The 21,879-nt window shown below is 36.5% G+C and overlaps 1 protein-coding gene across 2 annotated transcripts; it reads left to right on the top strand.

The window, feature by feature from the left end:
* Nucleotides 1–7,451: 7,451 nt before the first annotated feature.
* Nucleotides 7,452–21,526, top strand: YIPF7 (Yip1 domain family member 7). Of its 2 annotated transcripts, XR_004356884.1 has the most exons (7): nucleotides 7,452–7,520; nucleotides 9,749–9,865; nucleotides 10,592–10,758; nucleotides 12,454–12,599; nucleotides 17,036–17,217; nucleotides 20,004–20,187; nucleotides 21,306–21,394. XR_004356884.1 is itself a non-coding variant. In XM_032686855.1 (6 exons), the coding sequence occupies exons 2-6, from the start codon at nucleotides 9,750–9,752 to the stop codon at nucleotides 21,466–21,468; spliced, it is 774 nt and encodes a 257-aa protein (XP_032542746.1). In that variant the 5' UTR covers nucleotides 7,452–7,520; nucleotide 9,749; the 3' UTR covers nucleotides 21,469–21,526. The 2 variants fall into 2 exon arrangements, 1 of the variants encoding a protein (XP_032542746.1); XM_032686855.1 differs by lacking the exon at nucleotides 20,004–20,187 and having other exon boundaries at nucleotides 21,306–21,526.
* Nucleotides 21,527–21,879: the final 353 nt, after the last annotated feature.

Below are 21,879 nucleotides of genomic sequence, written 5' to 3'. Positions count from 1 at the left end.
TGTATCCATCGCTTATAATGCCTACTGTGTTATAAAGTAACAACACATAAAACCTAGTTAAGGAAATGCTAATTATGAAGTCTGAAAAGTTTGGAAATGTAGGGAGTGATTTGAATTATATTGCTCATTCATTTTCTTTCTTGATCAAATACTTTTTTTTTATAAACTGTATCTTTTTTTTCCTAAAATGATTCTCAGAAAACAGCAAGAATGTTTTTCTCTGAATTTTCATAATCTTGAACATAAAAGGCATTGAGAATCTCAGCCAAAATACTTAAGACTTTTCAAATTTGTAAGCAACGAGTTCTTTATATAAGGTTTTTAATCACAGCGTGGACTGTGGCACTAATCCATTGCTTGGATTACAAGCGAACGTATACTCTGTGTCACAACAAGCCTGCACCCTGGATGACCTTGGCTGGGATGAATCCTGGATTCACAGATCCATGTCTCTCTGTTTTGGCATCCAGCATTCCTTCAGTGTGTGGAATTTGCTTCTAGACAGATGTGGCTCATATATCTTTTTCCTATTCCAGTTAGGCTGGGCCCAGGAAGGCTTCTCCTGCAACAGCTGACTTTGCTGTTCAAGGTTATAGACCTTGTGCCTCTATCCCTTTCCTTCCTATTAGTAACTGGTGGGATATGTCTGGCATCTGTCTGACATTTGGCAGCATCAAGATTTATTCAACTAAATAGAAATTCATTAGGAGGCCCAGTTTATTTATTAGTAAATATTTTCTCTGGTGGTTTAGATCTACTTCCAAGATTTGGATTTATTTACTCTTCCCTTTCCTCCCATTCTGTCAGAGTGAAATAGCAACAACCAACAAAGGCTTTTACTGTATGCTTTTCTCTTAATTTAATATTTCTCTCCCATGAGACCCCCATATATGTAAAATCATACAGGCAAAGCAGCAAATATTTCCAGAGGTCTACTTTATGTTTTACAAGTCATAAACACCATTTTTCTGCTCTTTTTCTGGCTTCAAGCCTGGTTACAGTGCTCTGTACTTAATTACTAAGGGCACAATAAGGAAGCTGAAATTTTGCTTGAGAAGCCCTTGAAGGATGCCAAATTCATTTACGTGTTTTTCCAAAAAAAGTAAAACTCACTTTCTGGAGTTAACATTCCCTTTAGGCAACTTGTGATCCATAGATTATTGACACAAAGTGCTGTAACTGCTCTTTTGAAACCTTTATAATTTACAGAGCCTGTATCTGCTTATTCTAAAGAAATAATTACAGTTTGTCCTTAGGAACTTTTTGACCACCACACAGAACAAAACTATATTTTCTGAAATGTTGCTGCATCTCCTGTTCCCAGTTGAATTTCGGAATAATCATTATAATTACACAGGATGCAGTATTGCAGTCTTGTTACTAGAACAGATCCATGAAAAGTAGATATTATGCAACACATTTCTTAAATGTTCAATATCTTTATTGTGATTGTTTAAATGATGTTCCATTTTATTTAAACCTTTTCCACAGTCTTATGTAAGGCTTGCAGCAGAACCAACATTTCTATAAATATTAGAAAAAAATTATGTCCTGGGTCTCAGAAGTTTAAAATTTCATTCCCAACTGTATTTTGCCTTAGTTGAGTTTAATAAGACTACCTAAACTCCCTTTTCAATTTTATAACAGCAATGATACCTACTTCCTGCATAAAACACTTCACAATCTCTTGAGCAAAAACCCTACAAAACAATAAAAAACCTATATTTTTTTTATACACTGACTATTGTTTCAGTATTTCCAGAAATTATGTTCTCTTTATTTAATATAAAGATAAGCCAATATGATTAGAGACCTACACTTTAAACAAGTGTACCTCAAGAAACAAGTTTTCTTATCTTCATCCTTAATCATGATTTATTTCAAATTGAGTTCTCCTGAAATGTAAATAAATACGGTACTTTATATGCCTCTATATTTATTCAAGAGGAAGATTTGAAAGAAACTGCACTAGAGTGACTCAACAGAAAGAATAAAACAAAATATAATAAAAAAATAGATAAATAAGGATTGGTTTATTTACTCCTGTCTTTTCTATTATATACAAAACTTCATTTCCTAAAGATAGAATACTGCTGCACCATGCTCCTTATCTACCTGTTTTGGCATTTGCCACAACAACTTTTGAATCTGTTGGCTAATTTTGAATATGTTGGACAGAGATAGAGCTTGTAATGCTGGTTAAGTTTCTACGAATTTCGTGAGAACAGGTAACTACTAGGAGGTAAGAAATCTTGTTAGTACCTGCATTGAGAAAAAAATGAAAACACCACTCATGCTTATTAGGCACCAAAGAATAAACTTGAGAAGAAGTTATTTTGAGAGATTCAGACATCAAAAAAAACTTCAACTAAAGTTTTTATGGGTTTTTTTGCTGCTTCCAACAGAAAAAAAATCTGCATGGGGAAGATACATATTGTGAGTCAGAAGCTGAAAGGTTGCTAACTCATGACAGACAGGACAACAAGGACTCCAATCAGAAGTAAAAGCTGAATGGAAGGAAAAGTATAATTAAAGTCATACAAAGCAATGTTTTGGTAGCTGTTGGAAGTCAACAAATCCACTACACACAGAATTAAGGATGTTATAGTCTCGTGCAGTGGGTTTCTACCCTTTTCTTAGATTTGAGTATATAATCTTTTGGGTTACTTTCCTCCTTCACAAGCATAAACAATATGAATGGTCATATAAGTCAAAACAGAAAGTCTATTAAGCAATGACAGTGATTGAATGCATGGGGAAGAGTACAAATGCTTCTCACAAATATTTTTCTAATCATCTACTAAATCTAGTTTATGGAGTTCGTGAGCTGCATACTCTTCCTGTGCATTTAGTAATTCTTGTTGAATTTAGCTTTCATGGACTTGTTCCAGATCCATATAAATATTCAACACGCATAACTTCCTTTGACATGGAGTTCCATGGGTCTGTCACCCACAAACCTTTTGTTTCCTTGTTTTGAACCTAATCTCAACACTTTGTGGCTTTTGTTGTTCTTGCAGGAGAAAGAGTCAGCTACCCGCCAGTCCATGTCACTCAATTTCATAAACCACTACTTATTGTGGCTTTTCCAGCCTGAGAACAACTCACTGACCTGGTTGTTCTCACGTGGAGCCTGTTTGACACACACCTCCCCAGCTCTTCTCTCAGAATGTCACGATTCTGCTAAACACTTTCGGAGGTAATCAAGCTAGAACTGCTCAGAGTATTCAAGTTGCCAGTGAATCACAGATGTATACAGTGATATAATGATGTTCTCTGTTTTACTGTCTTTTCCTAATAATGTTAACTCAGTTGTTTAAAACTTGGTGCTAATAACTCCGAGGTGGTCGGTTCAATCCCCTGTATGGGCCATTCACTTAAGAGATGGACTTGAGGGTCCTTATGTGTCCCTTCCAACTCAGAATATTCTGTGATTCTAGTAGCATCGTGTATTTGACTGCTAATGGGTATTGATGAGTGAATTCATGCAGGAACCCATAACTTCTCACTTGTTTGTTCAAGTCTAACAAACTTGTTCGGCATAAAAAAAAAAACCATTAATAGCTTGGGATTTCACTTTTTTTCTCTTATCCACCCTCTGAAGACCTGTCAGAGGAAAGAACTGAGGTCTTACATTAGATGTGTCTGAGGCCTGTATGGATAAAATTCATTTAGTAGCCACTGTATATAATGTAAATAACTAATTTGGTAAAAAATCCTGTTTCACAGAAGTAGTAAACGATATCTTTACAATTAAATTTTCCTCTCTTCTCTAGGAACATATTTTAATAATGTCCCACTTATAAAATTATTAATGGGGCCTGTAAATGTAAGTAATTAAGCTTAAGGCTTACTGAATTAATCCTTAATGTGATTGATTTTTACATTTGAAAAAAGCTATAGGATAATTGACTAATTATTATAATAGATTTGCCATACTCATCAGTTTCCTTTGAGTAATGTAGGGTTACATAGCTGATTCTATAGCTAGAGTTCTATAGTCTTTTCTTTCTTATCCCATTTAATCTCACTTATTGCTAGGGTTTTTTCAAAAAATGTTCACCAGAAAGTTTAAAAAAATTTAGGTATCATCCTGCTTTGTAAAAAAAGCTGAAAATGAAAATGTAAGCTTATGGAAACTGATGATATTTCACTTTTCCCTGCATCTATTTTACTTTTCAGGAAAGATAGAAAAAGGTAGGTTACAAAAGCCTGGGAGTTTATTTTAGGGAAAAGTTTTGAACTTCTTGTAGAAATTCTCACATTTTTTCATCAACTCTGTTCATATTTTTTCGTATTCACCAGCTTCAATTCTCATTTTAGTTTTTGAGGTTTAGATCTCATCCAAACTTTTTTTCCCCTTAGATTATTAGCGTCCTGTGTACCTGTCAGTCAAAGAAAGTAAGGTTCTATTCTAAAGCCTTGAGGTGCAACAATTGGGTTTTTTTTCTTATGTTAATGCATCTCTGGCAGCCTTCTCCAGTGTTGTCTCACAGTGGTGCGCTATTGACACGTTTCTAGCTACCAATACAAAGCACAGCTGTGAGGGCTGCTATGGGGAAGATTAACCCCATCTCAGCCAGATTCAATACAACTATGTAGTTTGTAGTCCTGAATAACGAAAGCCTATGGAGCATTACGGAATTAATTCCCTCCTTACCTGAACAAAAAGTTATTATCTCATCTAATCACCTGATGTCCTATTACAGGAAACTTGTTAGCACTGTTGGGAAATCTCTTGTGGTCAATTGTTGCAGTCACTGTGTAAATTTTTAAGCTCTTCTGCTCTGAATTTTATTTTACCATTGCCTAATAGCTTCAAGGTCTGTTTTACCCGAACAGATTCTGGTCAGCCCACCTCATGACTGGCTCTGGTTGTTAGATTTTGCTACAAAGTGTCTGCTAGATGAGGTTTGCAAAGCCTCTATCCTGTAAGGCATCACTGGAAATCCTCCTCTCTTTTACAATTACATTCAAGACAAACCAGATAGCTCTTATTTAATCAGCAAAAAGGTTGTCCCATTAAGCAGTGGTGGTTATATATCTATTGAAGCAAAATCAAGTAACAGGCCTTGTATAAATATAGGTCCTCAGTGGTTACCTTTCCTAACTACAAATCTTGTTAGGAAATAAATTAGTTTGAAATGAGCTGTTTTCCAAAAGCTCATGTTGATTGGATTCGTCAATTCAGTTATTTATTATTTGAGCCCATCATTTGCTAGCATCGGTCTCATGGGGATGGGCCAATAATTACTCAGAGCATCTTATTTAGCCTTTTTAGCATATTTATTAGTTTTGATCTTCCCAAACTTCCCTGTTGTTTTGTAACTCAACAGCATAGAAAGTTTTTAACCAGTCCTTCTAAAACTTTTAGATGCAGAATTTTAAAATGATGATTTTAGCATTTCTTTTTGTCTTATTGATCCCTTTTTCATCTAACAGGAGCATGGCAGTAGTGGTATGATTCTGTCTGCTTTTAATACACCCGGGTAGTTCTTGTTTCTATCAGTCACTTTCCTATCAAGTACTTAAACTTAACTTCTTTTCATTTTTTGTCTGCTTCATCATTTTCAACTAATGTTATTTTCCATTTTTGTATTTTATATGTCCATTTATATGTGCATATACACAGAGATATTAATGTAATATATATGTGTAATTCATGTATATGTATCATAAGGTATATAATATAATTTTAGAGAGAGAGAAATATATATGGTGCAATTTTAAGTTCTTTGTTCTCTTTTTCTTTTTTTTTTTTTTTATTTACAGATGGCTTTCTCTTCTAACTGTGGTATGTTAAATGGCTATTAAAATATTTTTCAACCATGCTCCACTACTAGTCATTGTGGTTTTTTCTATTTGAATTCCTTCTCTGAAGTTTTTTGTCTGATAGTTATTACCAGTTCTTAACGGGCAGCCACTAGCATTTATGTATATGTATATACACACACACACATAAATATATATTTACATATATATATTTATATATATAAAAAACTTTTTCTAACAGAAAGTAGGAAAAGTAAACAAATAATTTTTAAAATTAAAATAAACAGACATAACCCTAGCAAATTACGATTTTTCCATTACCCCCAAAAAATTTTAATTACCTTTCTGAGGGACAGAAGTTAGTCCTGTATCCCCCCACTGATTTGGTATAAACAAGATCAAGCCATAATATCTAAGCTGAGATGATTAGACACTGTAGAGATCAGCAGTTTGCTAAGTGAAACTGAAAATTCACCTTGGTGTGTGTAGCAGCATGAACTGTTATTCTAGAAATAGCAGGAGATAAGTTTAAGAGCATGAGGGAAACTTAACAATAGCTGTGATAAATACTATAGTTAGAGTACCCTTAATTTGCAGAAACAAATGTATTTTTCTGCTTCTCCCTATCCTTTATTTCTGGACTCTTTCTTGGACATACATAATGAGCAAAAACTTGGTAAACGTCATTTTCGCTTATTTAAAAATGCATCTATATTGTAACTGTTCCATAGCATTGTAAGTCATGTGCTAACAGGGCATGGTTATTCTGCTAGTGAAATGGAATCATTTGGCCTTCAACATCACAGTATTGAATATGCATCTGAGACATAGATATACATATTATATAATTTAATGACCCATTCCTTAAACAGCCCAAATGCTCATTGGGAAGCTATCCAATAAATAAGTGAAAAAGGTAGCCTTTGTAATGACTAGTTAAGTATCTTATACAAAAGTATGTGTAAATAGAAAAGCCATCTTTGAAGTTTAAATGCTATTTAAAAATCCGTACTATTCTACAAGTTTCCTAATAGCCAGTACTATAGAACAGAGGTTCTGTGCCCTGATCCTGGCATGGTGGGTGCTGCACTGCAACACACTGCTTTCCAAGTAGACAAGAGCTTCTGGAGAAGGATTGGGGTAAGGGGATGTGCCTGGAGAACAGGGCCCTGACATTGGACTAGCAGGTGGACCTGGCCTGGCAGTGCCTTCACCCTCCTTCCCTCTGCCACTGTGATCCCAGGGAGCGTTGCAATCTCGCCGGGAGACACACAGTTGAAAGCTCCCTCTGCCAGACATGAGCAACATCTGTAAGTCTCTATGTGCTGGAAACACACCCTCACATAAACATATTCACCCCACTAATTTAACAGGTAGTATTACATGTTGTTAAAACCTTTTAATATCTAACAGCTCGGCTCGTGGGGACTCCACCAAGATCTTCATAAATACCTACTTAAGAGGGAATCTAGATTATTGAGTTGAAATATATGGAAAAGTATTTGTTCTTTTTTTTCTTCTTTCCATAGAGATTCCTTTTCTGCTCATTGTTGTTAGCTCTTGTTAAATGCTGACCCTGCTATTGACAGGTTGTGGGGGTTTTTTCCTTCATGTGCATCTGTTCAAAGATCAAATTTAGAGTCTTATAAATAGCACTAAGCTCATCTGTGTTGAAGCAAGAGGATATTTTAGGTCTTCTCCAACATGTAAATTCAAGAGACTGGAGTTTTCAGCAAATATCTTAAAAAGTAAGTAACCTTAACTCCAAATTCTTTTCAAAAATAAATTTATTTTTCCTGAACTCTGTTATATAGATTATAGCATGCCTGAGTAAGGAATAATTTCATTGCTTATAGCGACAGCAAAGAACGTTAAAAACTTACTAGAATTGAACTACTGAGGTAGAGCTACCAACTAAAGTTTCTTAAAACATATTCCATGTGAAATCTTCATTGAACAAATGAATAATTGGTGTGCAATTCCAAATAAAGCCACAGTAAATAGCTTGGTACAATTAATTGCTATTAATTCATATTTTAAATGTAAAAATAATTTCTCTTCTAAATTTGGAAAACATGCATAATAGATCAACAGTTAAGAAAATACTGTAAGAATAATTTGTAGTTTGAACTCTAGATAAAAGAAGGAATAGAGCCCCCAGAGATTAATCTGATAATGGGAAAAAAAATCTAAAACTCTAATATGCAGCATTTCAAGGTCTCTGATCAAATACTAATCTTTATAATTTTTATCTACAAAGAGATCTGCAAAGATCTTTCCCATAAGCAGTGTGTGCTTGATAAATATTGAGATAACTGTGAGAATAACTGTGAGGTCAAAAGCATATTTTGCCAATGGCATTTGGAAAGCTGGAAATGAGGACAAAAATGAAGAAAATGGGAAATGATAGGAGAGAGAAATATCTCATATGAAAATCTAAGCCAACTGGATATGGATATGGTTATCAATCAGGTTCTATAACTTCTCTGTGCATTTTAAGGGTTTAAGCACCTAAGTGCTAGCCAAGCAGTGAAACGCGTGCACGTGTGCGCACGCACATTGCACAGGCAAATCCCACTTACACCGCTCCCTAAATCACTGAAGAACTTTAGCTGGGAGGAGAGTGGGCTCAGGGGGATCTCACCAGTGAATATCACCACCTGATAAGGGGGAGTGAAAATGACAAAGCCATACTTTTCCAAACCTGATTGGACATTTTGCCAAGTAGCCTGCTCTTGGTGACCCTACTTTGGGCAGGGGCTTGGACCAGGCACTGCCCAGAGGTGCTCTCCAGCCTCAACCGCTCTGGGGCTGGGACTGTCCCTGAGAGGATTCACTGCTCTGAGCATAGGTGTAATGTCTTTGCCACTTGTGGCTCAGCATAAAGGTAACACTGAGGTGAAACAGGATTGGTCATTAGTCTTGTGGCTTCAAACGTAGACCTGCCAATTTTGAAGCTGTTCTGTGGATTTATAGCCAGACGTTAATAACTGAGTTAATAACTGAGTTAATAACATGTTAATATAAGAGTTAATAAAGTATCTTTGCAGTTTGAAACAATAATACCAAAAGGTACACAATGTGTTACAGAACCAATGTGTTTAATTTTTTATGTTGCTTATATATGATCCAGACAACCAGTCCTGCCTACACACAGGATACATGAAATAACCCTGTGTATGCAAAATTCAAATAGTTATAAAAAGTTAGTCAGAATGCAGAAGGGAACATGGACAAATTTTTCCTTTCTTAGTCTAATCTGTCCGTAGCTGCAGAGCTGAACTATGGGTTAGTAGGAAAGAAAGATATGTTTTAATATGTTTTCTTTCCTCAAGAAATCATGCAATCATTAATCCAATTTAACCATCCAGTGTGCTGTCCTTTACAAGGCATGTCTCTGGCCAGTGAAAATGTTTCTCTGGTAGTACTGATGTGCCAGCTACAGTGTCCTTGAACAGAAATCACAAACCCTGTGAACATATTTGTGGTTTTCTATTGTTTTATGAGAGTCATATATAATATTACAAAAAATAAATAGCTGTAAATAGTAATTGTTTTTGAAATCTAAAATATTTCTTAAAAACATTAATTTCTAAGCATTCAGATATGGCCACAATTTTTTTTTATTGAAAGTAGAAAAATGAACTTGGTTTAAAACAATACTTTATTTGATACATATGTATATATTCTTTAAAAATTACTTACATTATTTTTGGTAACAGTAACAAGAGAGGATATCTTATATACCACTTTTCAATTAATATATCATAATTTACAGTAGCAGCAGATTAATTCCTCTGTTACACCTAAAGAAAGTAAAGCATCTTTTTTGTCACTTCCACATTATCATGAGCTTCTACAGAAAGATTCTCTTGAGTTTGTGGCTTTAAGGTTTGCTGTTTTAATTTAAGACAGTTCAAAGCAAAGATTTGTTGCAAAGGCTATTTATTGATATGTACAATCATTTCTCAACCAGAATGTCAAATTTTGAGCAGTTTCACTTCGACTTTTACCAGTCCAATTACACCATAGACGACCAGGAGGAAGGCTGCAACAGCTATGGGTCTAACGAAAACCTCTCTGGAAGCACAAAGTAAGTATAGGTGTTGTTGCAGCTTCCCTCTTCAGCAGCTGACAGTTCCAGGGCTGGCTTTGGGGCTTGCAGGAGCAGGAAAGGACTTCAAGTGATCATCTAGGCTTTCCCAAGAGAAGAATACTTTTTACCGAACTTTTCTTTTTAAAGGATGGTTTTTGTGCTACTTTTAGAAGAACTGATGTTACAGGTTTTTTGCCTGATGGGAGTAACTGAGTTTCATGCTATTAATGTGAAATGTAGGGCACATATTGCAAGAAGTTCTTTAGGATCCTTCTCAAATTCAAGAAAAAAAAAATGGCTCTTTCATTAGCAGTATGGACATATCTGAGGAGTGACACCAGGCTGCTGGATGGAAAAGTCAGGAGTGCCTGAATTTGTGGGTGCCCTCACAGCTCCTAAATTCCCTTTCCCTTCACCTTCATCCTGTGGGTGCCTGCACTGTACCATTGCCTGAGCTGGGTGGGTACAGAGTTGGTGTGATGGGCTGAAGAGTGTTGGCAGGCTGGCAAGGAGCTCTGCCTGTTTGCATAGAGAGTTGTAGCGAAGGAAAGCAAAGCCATGGTCAGCAGCTCAGCTCTCACTAACCACAGCAGGTATCACGTCCAGAAAATGTCTGGGTTCCCCAAATTGAAAATAGGTGAAAAATAGATGCTACATAGTGAGTAACTTTAAGATGTTTCTCATTGCAGTTACGTGTTTGGCTTGGTTTGCTTCTTGTCCTAGGAGCCAAACAGGAGAGCAACCTCCAGCCGGAGCTTTTGGCCCATCGGACATGCTTCTGTCCTCTAAGAGTTACACAGGTCAGATTCTGCAGCCAACGTACAGTCCCGATACTCTCTCTCATCTTGGTTATGCTGATGGATTTGACGAGGAACCTCCTTTGCTAGAAGGTAAAAAAGAAACCCATGGACAACATGCATGATTCCTGGGGGTGCATCTACTTTTCTTTGCCGGCTAGTGGCCATCACTAGAGAAACTGCAGCAGAGCTGCCAAACCTGGCTGTGTGAGCTTCAGCCAACAGCTCCTGGCCCCTAAACCTACATTTTCTTCTTTGAATTCACCATGGATTCATTCAGCCTTATGACATATAGGGCATATACTTTACCACCACTAGATGGCAGCATAACAATAAGTTTTGCATTCACTTTTCCAAATCTTTTTTCCCACTATGTTTATCCTGCATACATATTGGAAAATCTATAATTAATAAATACTGATAATCCTCCTTTTTGCATATCTAGTAATAAATGTAATAGTTTGAAGATGCTAAGTAGCTTGTTTCAGAGGGAAACAAATTGAGAAAGCTGCTTTCAGCTTCAAATAATTAATCATTTAACTATACAAACAATGTCATTCTTTATGACAATTGAACCGTTCTAATGCTACTGGCTGATTTTGTAGTTTGCAAAAGACTTGTGCTGCGTTAAAAAAAAAAGAATTGGAGAATTTGTCTGTGATTATTTCAGCATAATGTGAAAGGAGCATATTCAGCCTGCTGCTTTTGCATACTGGGAGGCAAGTGGAGTTTTTACTACTTAAAAGGTGCTACTACTGCCTTAAAGCCAGAAAGATCACTCTGATACAGGTAACTAGATCTCTACCTCTAAGACCTCCAAGCATTTATCTTCCCATGCAGCTCACCCTGTAAAAGAGATGCTGCAATATGACTGCTTGTGATCCCCAAGGCTTCAGAGATGTACCTATCTATGTACACATAGGTCTGACTAAAGACACACATTTTAGTACAGAATAGCTTTATTTATGTAATGTTTTGGCTGAGCTCAAGATGATGGACAGGTGGAACAAGATAAAGACTTGGTTTTTCAAAAAGAACTAAGAAATTGTCAGTCTTAATGCTGCCAACTGTGGCACCAAGTCCTGAGCCTAACTTTTCCCTTACTGGAGAATCTCAAGGAAGTTGATTACTCTTGCAAGCTGAAGTGTTTTCCAGAAGTTATAAAACAAATCTTTGCCCCAGTAGAGTTTGTGGCAGAATTCCCATCAGCTTTACTGGGAAAGAATTTTGTTCTGTTTCCAGGGGTCTCAGTATTACTTTTTAAATGAAAAAAAAAAAAAGCTTATAAAAACCACTGTACATTATATTATTAACTTGCCTTGAAGGGACAAATGTCATTTTTAAGTGCCTCTGGCAGTTCAGAGTTAAGATACATTTCTCGTCAGATTTACCAGAATTAAAAAATATCTCTCTGTCCTTGGTGTTCTTGAGTATCTTAAATTCTGCAGCTGCTGTTAATTAACTTATTTTTCAACATCTAAGCTGATGTGGCATTAGATATATGTGTTTTAAATACAGGAAAAACAAATATTAACTCAAAAATGCTGAGGGCATTTTTTTGCTCATTGCCTAAAGTTTGATTTAATAAATTAATATTCCAATTTAGAATCAGAGCCGACTCTCAAACATACTGGGTATACAGCATGTTTCTACTAAGAATACGTCATCCTACAATATTATCTTCATTGAAGAAATTAATTTGTTTGTGGTTTTGTGATATCTAATGGGTGTCTGTGAAAGTGTTGTTTTCTTGTAAGCAATTAACAATCCTGAAATTTCTTGTTGCAGAACTTGGGATCAATTTTGAGCATATATGGCAGAAAACATTAACAGTTCTAAATCCAATGAAGCCTGCAGATGGCAGCATTATGAATGAGACAGACCTCACCGGACCTATCATTTTCTGTTTGGCCCTTGGAGCAACATTGCTGATGGTAGGATGTGGTGGAAATCTTCAGGGATTTCTTTTCCAACAAGCTAATGCCTAGGTGATAATGCATATGAAGTTGCAGAAGATGTAGTACTGGCATAAAAGGAGTCATGTGCTGCCATTTGTTCTGAGATTATGTGTTAAAAAGTCTCCTTGCTTTGAAAGTACCTGCAGTAAGTTTAAATGTAATGCAGAAGTAACACAGGTGAATTGACGTATTACTTCCAGAGACAAAAAAAGACCATAACATTTTTGGGGTGGGATTTAATATGAACAAAGGACAGATCTGTGCCATGTATAACCTGGAGAAGCTCTGAACACCCAAAGCATAGCAGTATGTGCTAGATAAGGACCTAACAAGGAGTTTTTTAAAGTAGGTAATAAAAAGACATAGCAGACCAGCCCAGTTTTTCTAACACTCTTGACACTGTTTTGAAATTATCTTCTTTCTATGTTATTTTAGGGAGTGCAGAGATATAAAAAGAGTATCTTTATATAGCAAGAATAATTGGAAAAAAAGAAATGAAAACAATCTTTTTCTTCAAACTTTCCTTTCTCCTCAAATTTGCAATAATTTCATATAAATTTTAATAGTACTTTCTTAGTTTATATTCTTTTTTCTATATTGTCTGCTTAACAAAATATGGTAGCCTGTATTTGACCTTCTCTTTTATGAATATAGCTTTCCTACAGGAGAGAAGTTTAACAGGGATTGTGCAGTTCTCTGAATTCATCTATTTATCATCGACAACAGGGGGTTTCTAGTGTTGCTGAAGTACAGCTCTGATTGTTGGCAGTAATTCATCAGACAGGGGTAAGGTGGGACCACCCTGGGAAGGGCTTTACTGCTCTGCAACTGAGGTGAGAGAAATGGGTCTCTAATTCTCCATTTCCTCTATGATAAATACTGTTGAATCAGAAGATTCTTGAAAATTCTTACTCCATTGTCAGGGCAGTACCTTGAATGTGCAAACCGCAATATAAATGGCAAGTATTATTATTATTATTTATGCCCCTATAAAAATAAAAATATTTTATAAGGGTGGAAGAGGCAGGAGGAAAGGGAATAAAAGGAAAAGAAGACAGGAAGCTAGAGAAGACAGGCTATTTTCCACATGGAGAAATAAAGATATGAGAGTAGTAAATGGAGAAAGTTGAAAAGCTAAGACAAAGAAATAATGGAAAAAATGCTTCCTGTTGATTTTTCTTCCTGAATAGCCAACAATTCTAATGAATATTAGACTACTATTATTGAAATAAAGTACTTATATTTATTCTGCGATATTAAGCATTTTAAGTGTCATTAGAAAGTTTTAGGCCTACAGGATTGTATCCTCTGATATAATCCAATGTTTTTGTGCCATAACTTCACAGCAGTAAGTGTATGGGTTTTCCATGTGCCATCTTGGAAATTTGGGCTGCTTATTTTGTCTCAGATGCATTTGAATACTAAGTGGCTCTTCAGCTGTGTAAACCATCCTTCTGTACTTACATAAGTCTCTTCTAATAGCACCAGGAACAGAATTTGTTTGAGACCTTGTTTCTGAAATAATGTATACATTTTATTTAGTTTCAGATTTTTAACTATGGAAAATTATGCAAAGATATTCTTCAAATGGTAGCAGCTCTTTCAGAGAGAAAGAGAAAAGGGCTGTTAGCCCGGCAGCAGGACTTGATCTTCCTTATGTTAGTATAACAGGGCAGCCCAATTGTAGGATGAGAAACAATGACAGCACAAAAGTTAGCAGAAGGCTGTCTCAGCTGCTTTGCATTTTACGTAGTCATTTGTATGAAATCAGACTTCCCTATCCACTTCAGCTGAGGACAGTAGTACTCACTCCAGGCAGATGCAAACAAGCACACAAAGTCTGACTTTCTCCTAACCTTGTTCCTTCCGCAGGACAAATTTAGCTCTTTCCATTCATCAAAGCCTGTCAGACTAATCAAGCCTGATTCTGGTTTTGCTTACATCCCTGTGAACTGGGAGTATTCCTGTGTGTGTGAGTCAATATATTTACATATGTTAAGAAAGATGGCTAAAATTGGAACCAGCACGTTCAGCTGCCTATCCGCCCCCCGCCCTTGCCCCACAAACCAAACATTTCACCAAGTGGAGATTTCAGGTAGCTGCTGGTGCTAGTGCTCCCTTCATATCTGGCTCAGGAATTTCTTAATCTTAAACTAAGCTGATAAATAGTGCTGTGTAGAATAATTAAATACACCGAAACAAACAGCCTAAAATATAACTTGTAGTTGTTGTACCTGTTTGAAGCAGCACTTTTCTTAGTTGGTATATAGCAAAGGCTGCCCCAAACCGTTATGGGTGCTAAACTTACTATGAATCATTAATGACTGAAATTCTAATTGATAATAATCTGAGGTAGTATTGCTCTTCCAAAATATCTATAGCTATCATGAATTTTATTTGTAGAAGCAATTTTTCCTGATTATTTTATACCATTAGTATGCAAATGCTGGCAGAGGATTCTGTATCTAAATAGGAAGATTTCTTACCCTGTTAGTTCAGGAATAGATTATTCCTTATGGTGGAGGACAGTGATGGGGAAAAGGCCAACACTCAGAATGTTGCAAGGATACAGGCAGCCTGGTTGTACCTGTCTTAACCATTGAGGACTGGAACCAGATGAGAGCTCAGAAGTGAGCCAGGTCAATTTGCAAACAGGATAATGTTGCTGATGTAAAGTCGGGTCTTATTGACTCAATCTGCCTTTCACGTAAGTGTGCACTGCTGTCCAACCAGAGCTGGTGAGCTGTCACCAGCCTGCAACATTAGAACTTTCAAGCTGTGTCATCACTAGGCTAGGCCCTCTCCACTGCATTGCTTTACGTCTGTCCAGCTCAAACACTGCTGGTATCCAGTGATAAGTTTCCACGTGCATGGATAGAGGAAGAGGGGCCAGAGAAGAAGGGTCCTCAAAGTTGATTTCCCCCAAATTTTATTAAAATATATGGATGAATAAGGTGATAGGTCTTCTTAATCCTCCTTAATCACCATGGAAGGTATACTAGCAAATATCACAAAACATGAAAAAATGCAATGTTTCCAACTAATCCATCACAAGAGAATCCAACCATAAGCCACAAACTGACTAGAAAACTGAGACCATCTAATAGTTTTGATTCTCGTGTGGTTTATCATATGCAATATATAATATATAGTGGGCAATATATAGATATGTTTGTGTCTGTGCACAAACACACCTGTGTTTTAAATGTGTACAGACATGTTGTTATGTGTCAGGAAGGTGATGCATAGCGGCCCTTCATTTGAGAAGTTTATTCCATAGTCCTGAGTCAATAGTTGAGTTCCAGCTAAGAGCTTTGTCCTTCACAGGTGCATGCTATCATTAATATACAAAGTTCCAAGACAAAACAAACTTTATTTCTGATTTATGAATGTTTTTGTGATGTACAGATGTGAAAATGACGGTATTGCATAGCCAGCAATCAGTATTTAATTTGTTAAAAGCTTGAAGAGAGAGCAAAAAATATTCAACAGTCTTTTGTGACTGTTTTGTTTTGGGGAGTGAACAATGCACTTATGCCTGGAGGTGATCATTCAAACTGATGGCAGGAGATGAAGGAATTGGTACTGCTGTGGCCACAGTTGCCTGTTTTACTAGCTTTGTGCATAAATTAGAAAACATCAAGCTCTACCAGGCTGGTACCTTTCACAGGCACTAAATTCACTCAAAGGAATAAAATCTGGAAGGAAAAAAAAGCACCTAGGATTTTTTTTGTTTGTTAGACAAGAAAAAGAACACAAGCTGACAGTAACTACTCAGGTTTATGTTGAAATGAACATGTTGTATTGATCTAAGCACAGAAATGTGTCTTTCTCATGGTAGTCAAAGGGAAGAATGGTCACATTCATCCTGAAAAATAGCATATTTTAAGCAAAGTTTTACTAATTTTTTGCCGACCTGTTTAAAGTTGGAGGTTTGTAATAAAATATAAACCATATCAAGTAACCTGAGTCATAATTTACTTAGGACAGTTTTTCACAGCCCCATATTCACCTGTTGAAAAGATGTTTCTTGAGACTAAAAAGAAATTATTAAAATGTACTTCCCATAATTTCTTCTCAGTTTGTTCCTTCAGTTTGTAACTTCCCAGTTATACCCTCCCAAGTCTCTCAACCGATTCCTGCCCCACTCAGAGCCCAAAGAGAGTAAGACTGAGAATCAGCCTTGTAATTTTAAGTTAGCAACAAGCACATTCTCTCAATTGTACCTTTAAATTATTTTTATGCAAAAATCACCCAAAAGTATCAGCTGTGGTTTACAACTGAACTAATATAGGTGAAGCGGAGAGTGTCAACAACACGAAGAACAAACGAAACCTAATTCTGTGTTCTCTCACTACTTTGTGATTACTTGCTCAGTTCTGAAACTTAATGCCTACTCATATTTATTCCAGGCAGGAAAAGTTCATTTTGGCTACGTGTATGGCATGAGTGCCATCGGGTGCCTTGTTATGCATGCCCTGCTGAACCTGATGAGTGACTTGGGGGTCTCACATGGCTGTGTTGCAAGTGTCTTGGGCTATTGTCTGCTGCCCATGCTGATCCTGTCGTCTTCTGCAGTTATCTTCTCACTACAGTAAGTACCAGTCTATCACAACAGGAATCCTTTGGAAAATAGTTAGTTAGAAGACTGGTGTTGTGCAAAACATTTTATAAATGGTTAAGTAGGGAATTTTGGCTTCTGAAACTGTAAAGCAAAACACCATTTTTTGTGTCTGTGTAGATGGAAACGGACAGAAGTGTTTGAGAGGGTTGGTATACATTCATTTTAGTATGAGTCCTTAATCCACGGCTTCTCACTTGGACTGAGAGTGCTGATAGATTTTTGCAGTAGCCTCAGATGTGCCTTTTGTTTTACAGGGCCAACAGTGACTGAAGTCGGGTATCAATTTAAAAAGTGACTGCTGTACTTTGGGTCTATGTAGCTGGTTCTCCTGTTTCTTTATTTGTTCATAGCATCAGGCCTCTCATCTTTATGTTTCCTTCCTTCTGTTGGGCAGAATGAAATAATCCTATAACCCTTAATAATTTGGAGAATTAGGACAAGTGTTTAAGATGTAGTAGAGTTGTATACTCTGAGGTATAGTTGTGATGTAATTGCAAACCTGAAAATAACCAAATACTTTGAAATACCACATGTGCAGTGGTGTATTTATCTGTGTACATGTGGAGGATTGTTCATTTACATATCTATGGATAGGAAACTTTTTGGCAAGCCTCTCTTTCCTTATCATTTGTTTAGTCCTTTGAGATACAGACTGTGTTTACCTCCCTGTTCACATACAGTAAAGTACAAGAAAGTTCCAGATCTTGCATGAAGGCATTGAGCAGAACTTTTATCTGTTTTTAACATGTTATTAATAGTGGTTTCCCTTCTTAGACTTTGTTGTTCTCTGACATTTTTAACTCTTCAATCTGTAATGTATGGAACTTGACAGCTGATGAATAAGAAAGTGCCCTGTTTGTTTTCTTTGGAAAAGCAATATATATATACATATATATATATATATATGTATAGATAAATATAATTTTTTAAAGGAAATTATGTAGCAGAATGAAGATTTTTATACAATTCTTGTTGCATGTTTCTGTGGAGCTATGATGGCTTAACATGACCATATTCCATGTATTAAGGTGTTTCTGAGCTGTCCTTGATAAGATGTGTAGTAGTGACACTGAAGAAGTCATTTATTCTCTGTTCTCCTACACTTCCCATATTTTCTTGATTAACCTGTTTAATAATCCAGCCTAATAAAATGTGCAGACACATAATTGTAAGACAGATGGGGTGAACTCCAAACCAGCTGTTACAATTGTGCAGGGTACTGTTGTCTGTACAAGGAATCCCCCATCACACACTACACATTTGTAAAATGCTGCAAATTTACAGACATATTTTGAAAAACTATAAATGCTATATTGTGATAGCCTTTAAAAAATTAAACTGTTATGTCTAAAATGGGTTGAAAATGTTAAGTACCTATCAACAGGATTCTGCAGTCCTTTCTCATTTGCTATATGAAACTGCTTGAACACAGCAAGTACCAAGGTTAACTATTGCAAACATGGTATTAAAATTAAGTGGCAATGTTTAAATCCAACATACACTTCACTATTTTTAATTTAAAAGCTTATTTAAAATGGCAAAGGAAAGACAGTGACACATTCATAGAGGTTTTTTAGTATTTGTAAAAAATATTATTTCTATTTCAAAATGTAAAGAACTTACCTCAGGGGGTTTTTCACAGAAAATATACCTAAGATAATGCACTCATCAATTGCAAACATGTAGCAATAAAATAATTCTCAATTTTCATGATTAGCTATTTCACTGTAACTAAATAAAACAATATATGCAGCATTTTGGGTGCTAAATAGCACCAAAGAGAAAACTTGCATGGAACTAGATTTGTTTGTGCCCCATCTAAGTTGTTATCATGTGTAAGCCCAAGTTGATTAGACCATCTTTCTGGGAGAAACATCAACAGACTTTTTTCCTGGAAAAAACCCCAAAAATTCTTTACTATAAAAGGCCCAAACAGAAAGGTCAAGCTATTTCCTTAACTAAACACTGAAGGAAATGAATGTAAGAGTGGAGAAAGAAATTCTTAGACCCAGCCAATGCAAAGGACCCATTTGGTGACAGCATCTGCAGGATGTGAGAGAGAGAGTAGTGGAAAGGGTCTGCTCACATCTGTACCCCCATCTCAATCTCATGCCAGTACAGCCCCAGTCCTCTTAGTCACTATGAGCATGACATCTGCTTTTTGCTCTTCTCCCATGCTAAAGGATTTGACCTCATGGATGTACCAGACAAAAGCTCTCTGCCAATAACATGTTAGATTGAGGGCTGAATTTTTAAGTGCACACAGGTATCTCTTGATTCCAATATGATTTTATGTCATCTTTCCCTCCTGCTCTCTGCCAGGCCTGGAACAAACCATAAGAGGCCATTGGACTTCAGTCCAAGGCAGAGCATCCACATCTCTAAATTGTGCTGCCTTGTGATAGTCCCCTAAAGAGTCATTATACTAGTTGAAAATGGTCATTGCACAGTATGTTGCTGTTGCATCCCATCCCTCTGCCAGCATGGGTACCTGCTGAAAGAGCCATCCATACTAGCTCTGAATTTCTGGCTCTCTGTTTAGGTGAGCAACTTAGCATCTTCTCTTGGAGAAGAGGCCAGAAACTTGCTTCACAAAGCTCGGTGTAATTTCCCTGAATGCCACCGCATAGATTTAAAGAACACTTAAATTGATGGTATTACATCACATTGTCTTTCATGTTTTATTTTTAACATGTTCAAGTTGCAATGAGGTGCTGAGTCACTGTAAAATCAATTCTATCCTTCCTCCCTCAAAGTCCCAACAGCTGACAACACCAAGTACCTCACTGGCCTGGAGACTGGATTGCTAAGGAATGAACTATTTTATGTGATATGATTGCATTAAGTAAATTAAGTCAATTACATAAGGAGAGCTTTACTCATCATGGTTTAGTTGCAATCATAATATTAGTGGAGATGATTTCTGATAAAAGGACCAATGTAAATATACGCGGTCTGTTTCTCCCTTCTGGTTCTGTTACGGTGATGCTTTGGAAGAGCGGGGCACCAGGAAGGCCTTTAGGAACTAGCAGAGGTTCATTGTTTCTCAAAGTTCTTGAAACAGTGAAAGTGTGTAACGCAGCTGATCTCATTATGTACTTCAGCAGTGTATTACGCACATGATCTCATGCATTTTACAGAAGCAGGCTGCAAATAGACTGCAAATAAAGCATATGTGAAACATTATTTATTGGTTAGATTTTGTTCCTACAGGGTTTAATAGTGAGCCCTCTGTAATCTGCAGGAGAATTTCAGTGGGCTTTCAACCACAGTTCCATAATCATAGTTCTCCAGGCCACTCTGCTCCTGAGAGGTTGCAGAATGTAACTTCAGAAGGGCCCAGCTGTCGCCAAGGGGCAGTGTGGAAAGTCACCATTCTTTCAGTGTGCAGAAGGATGCCAGGATGAGCAAAATATTTTTCCTCTGTGGTTCTTTTCCCATTCCTTACTTTATGCTCCATTTGCTCCCTGTTTTAAAAGGCCAGTCGAGCTTTTTCCTGGCAGACAATCACCGCCTTTCTGCCCATTCAGCTGAGGTGTGAGTCTTTAAGAGCCTCCTCTCAGAGTCCAAGGCACACTTAAAATTTGTGTTATGCATTACAAAAATGCAATCTCTCCAGGTCGTCAGGATTCCTGATGGAAGAGTAGGTCTGTAGTGTTATTTTAGAACCAAACAACTTCTACAAGCTGATTTTGGCTGAAATAGGATCTTTACTAATTTTAATATTACACTTTAGCTGCTGCATCTGCTGAAGTCCCAGAAGATTTATTTCTAAATGCATTGCCCTCTTAGAAGTACTTCTGATGATGCTTTTATCCATGCTGATGCTTTTATCCATGCTGAAGAAATTATTTTTTGTTTATGATTACAGTTTTAATTTGTTCTTATGCTTGACTTTCATTATGATAGTCAGTCCTTGGTTCTTCCAGTGACTGTTACCTTATCAACAGCAAGCTGATAGACATGAACTTGAGTTCATGTAAGATTTGATGCTACTTTTGATAATATGTGGACTCTATCATGTTTGTTTTGTGTTTTGTTTTTTTTTTTCCTCCTAGGGGGATCCCAGGAATTTTGTTAGCTCTGTTTATTATTGGATGGTGCAGTCTGTCAGCCTCCAAAATTTTTACCTCTGCATTGGCTATGGAAGGACAGCAGCTGCTGATTGCATACCCGTGTGCTTTACTTTATGGACTTTTTGCACTTCTAACGGTTTTCTGAGATGTATTTTCTGGTAGTCTTATTAAAGTCTGTTCATGGTTGTTGGAGGGGCAAGGGGTTATTTATTAGATTCAAGTTATTTTTAGTTTGTCTAGAGTTGCATTAAGTTCCATTAACAAAATTAGATTCTGTGACTTACTGTTTTTTTCCTAATGGCTTATAATGAAATAAAAAAATCAAGTTAACAGGTAGATGGTCTCAATAATAGTGTTTTAACAATCTTACAGCTTAAGGAAAAAAAAAATGTATTGAGAAGGAAGTGAAAATGAAAAAATATGAAATAAATTATAATTAAATGAAAAATTCTGAGTGTTTATAATATAATACATGTGCTAGAGAGTAACTGGAATGCAATTATGTAAATATTTAATGGCCATAGTACATCAAGCAAAAATGCGCATTTATTTGTTT

This window comes from Chiroxiphia lanceolata, chromosome 4, assembly GCF_009829145.1.
Source record: "Chiroxiphia lanceolata isolate bChiLan1 chromosome 4, bChiLan1.pri, whole genome shotgun sequence".
Lineage (NCBI taxonomy): Eukaryota > Metazoa > Chordata > Aves > Passeriformes > Pipridae > Chiroxiphia > Chiroxiphia lanceolata.
This window is presented reverse-complemented; position numbering and strand designations above follow the sequence as displayed.

Excerpts from the sequence above, each read along its gene's own strand:
- YIPF7 (XM_032686855.1), top strand. The coding sequence starts at position 9,750 with ATGTCAAATTTTGAGCAGTTTCACTTCGACTTTTACCAGTCCAATTAC. Across the intron at positions 9,866-10,591 it reads AACCTCTCTGGAAGCACAAA|GAGCCAAACAGGAGAGCAAC; the intron begins GTAAGTATAGGT and ends TTCTTGTCCTAG. Across the intron at positions 12,600-17,035 it reads TTGGAGCAACATTGCTGATG|GCAGGAAAAGTTCATTTTGG; the intron begins GTAGGATGTGGT and ends TATTTATTCCAG.